Source organism: Eucyclogobius newberryi, unplaced genomic scaffold (genome assembly GCF_026437365.1).
Source record: "Eucyclogobius newberryi isolate DKJ021-1_F unplaced genomic scaffold, fEucNew1.0.hap1 SCAF_19, whole genome shotgun sequence".
Lineage (NCBI taxonomy): Eukaryota > Metazoa > Chordata > Actinopteri > Gobiiformes > Gobiidae > Eucyclogobius > Eucyclogobius newberryi.
In genome coordinates this window covers 9928719-9931734 of record NW_027315823.1, presented here as the reverse complement: position 1 = coordinate 9931734, position 3016 = coordinate 9928719, and the positions used below count along the sequence as shown (strand labels likewise).

General features: G+C 39.2%; 1 protein-coding gene across 1 annotated transcript in view; it reads right to left on the bottom strand.

Moving 5' to 3' along the window:
• Window positions 1-2675, bottom strand: part of cdk18 (cyclin dependent kinase 18) — a 15725-nt gene extending 13050 nt beyond the window's left edge. The window contains exon 1 of the mRNA XM_072451680.1: window positions 2544-2675. Within this exon, the coding sequence (XP_072307781.1) occupies window positions 2544-2661 (118 nt within the window). The 5' untranslated portion in view covers window positions 2662-2675. The remainder of the gene's footprint in view (window positions 1-2543) is intronic.
• Between the last annotated feature and the right edge of the window lie 341 nt (window positions 2676-3016).

Below are 3016 nucleotides of genomic sequence, written 5' to 3'. Positions count from 1 at the left end.
TGACATTAGGTGTCCTTGTTTGTGTACAACAGGTTCAAAATAAGCAGTATACATTTGAGCTCAGACGATTGCAAATGTGTCCAGACCATGTTCAAATGGCTGTGAATGAAAATAGCTAAATTCCGTCTGCAGTCCCAAGTCTCACAGACATTTATACAATAGTAAGCGTCAGTAAGCACACGTAGTCAGTGATCATTATGAGGCAGTAGCGGAGGTTCACAAAGACCCCTCCCTGCTGCAAGTTACCTCCACTGCCATGCTAGGATAGGCTAAGTTAATTCATAATTGTATATCATTCATCATCCTTTAATTATTAGAGGATGATATGATATGATTGATATGCATTAGAGTCTAATCTATATCATCTTTCTTTGAGTCTCTTCAGGTTCAAATGCAACAGAGCCCTAATATAAAAATTAAATAAAATTGTATTACTGTATTTATTTCTCTGCAAATCCATTGCATATATAAAAAGTATAAATGAAGTGACTTGAAATGTGGATATGATAAAGGTGTGCGTAATAGTGTGGGGACCATATTCAGTATATGAACACGGACCTGCCTCTCATGGTGTAAATCTGATCTGATTATTGGATCAACAACGTGATTTATCGAAATATGAGTTAAAATAGGTTATGGGTTGTGTGTTTGGGTTAAGGTTAGAATCCGGTCTCCATGAAATGAATGTAAGTCAAAGTAATGTCCCCAACAAGGATGAAAGCTCAGCATGTGTGAACTAATATGTCTGTTCATTTCACAGCCATCCTGTCCCTTTGATCCCTCAATACTAATGAAGGTCAGTCTATAATGAGCACACATTTATGATGCATACACTGATTCGATGGATGTGAGATATTGGATGGACTCCTGCGGGACAACTTTGTAAAAGGACAATCCGATATGGTTCTCCACATGATCCCTTCATGCTGTACTCTGTCCTGAACTGTGCCTATCTTAGGAACTTCACCAGTGATGTCTACTGAGTGCATTGAAAAACATGAACCAGCAAAACAGTCTAAGATGGCATGACATTTGTCAATACAAAACAGGATTAGCCTTTCAAGGCAGATTGCATCTTTCTTGGAAACGTTGTGTTGTGTTACGCTGAAGCATGAAATTATTAGTACAAATCTGATGAATTGAAATACCAGACAGTGTAGCGTCATAGATTATACACACGTATACAGCAATTTTGAGTGCTGTTGATTAGAATCAGATGTAATACATGTTTAGGATTCCTCAGACAAGCATGAATGAAACAAAACCCAGCTTCAGCTGTGGTAGAACAACATTACAACATGTTTAAAAGCTCTCAGAAGTTTCCTTGCATAATTTCCACTGAAAAATGATCTTCAACTATGTAGTTAACACTACTGTATTTACTCCCAAAATGCACCTCATAAGGTGTTTATGGTGAGAACAGTACAAGCAGAGCTGATGAGGCCCTTTAATTATTGGGCTCTCACTGTGATATTTCTGCACTTGGAGTTGTTTTTTCCTCTGCATATTTGAGCCAGCATTCGTTCTCACCTCAGATCACTATGAGTAATTTTCTTACAAATCAGTTGAATAATTTTGTACAGGAATGAGCAAACAAACAAATACAACTGTAAAACAAAGGATCAACTTTGTTTTCCTGTTGTCATCACTATTACTGGCTCGACAATTCAGTGTTTTTGCAGTTGAAAAGAAAAAGATATTGCAGTTTAAAAAGGTTTGCCTCAATTGTCACATTCACATGAAGTCTCACTTTGCCAAAGGGTCACACATTGTCACGAGTATGAAAGGTTTTTCATTTCAGGGACTTTTTCATGTCATTAAGTAACATTATTTTGTCCCAGAACAGATACAATATATTGTAAAAGCAGCTCTTTTGGTGAAAATGAGACCACAGCACTTTCTTTGCATATGTTTGTGTAGCAGCATGCTAATTCTTTCTAGCTTTATTGTGATGGCAAAACTACTCTCTGGCCTCAGAAATGTGTATGAATGAATTGTAATGTATCAGGATGTTAGGAATGCATTAGGCAAGTGACCACTGCAAACAGTTTAACATGAACTTAAAAATCATGCCTTTAATCGATAATTATCACTGAAACAATTGGCCTCTGTGGCGACACACAATGATCAAAACTATTCATATTATGTATAGTGCTAAATACATAAGCCCCGACATATGTTTGTTGTCGAACCGTGTGCCATGGTAACAGTCAGATTCTACATAATAAAACTGGGCCACTCAAAGGCTGAATGCTGTTGTTTTCTTCTAATCCCTGTAACCTGCATCTCTTTGAAGCTTGATCACAGTGGCAGGGCAACCAGCTGTAGCCAGAAAAACTATAATCTCTTTCATCTACAAAGCAGGAAGAACAGCTTTATTATTTATTGCAGCTTTATTTATTACTGTGACATTTATGCATTTATAGCATGTAGCTCAGGTAGAATAGGAACAGCCTAATGGACATAACAACCTCTGCAAGGTCCAGCACTTCTTTCTTCCATCACATTGTCAAAACCTGAATATTATAAGTATTTGATCTTACCTTGAGTGTGTCTTATGTTCAGCTGGTTGATCTGCTCCGTGAACTCATTCTCCTCTATAGTCTCGGTGCGAGGGACTGACAGGGAGAAGCGCCTCTTGAAGTTCTTCACTTTGTTCATGTTGCTCAGTCTGTAGGAGACAGTGGCACATGAGTTTTTTTGCACGGATAATGCATGGGTCAAGCTCCCCACACTGTATGGCGTCACCGACAGAACACTGCAACAAGTTTGTATGTTTCATTTTGTTGCAGAACGACATCAAAGGAGCCACAAGTGCGAGTACATGCTGGTACGCTCAGTCACATGACGAGAGCGCAGACATGGTTTCCCCCATTACTCCACGCAGTTTGACCAAAGACGCCTGTCATCTGATAATGAGGAACAAAACAGCGGGTAGGCAGCTGATCAATCCACTCCCAGCTGCTTACGTAACCCCGGCTAACCCTACTAGTTTGTCCCTGTGTCTGTCCGCCCA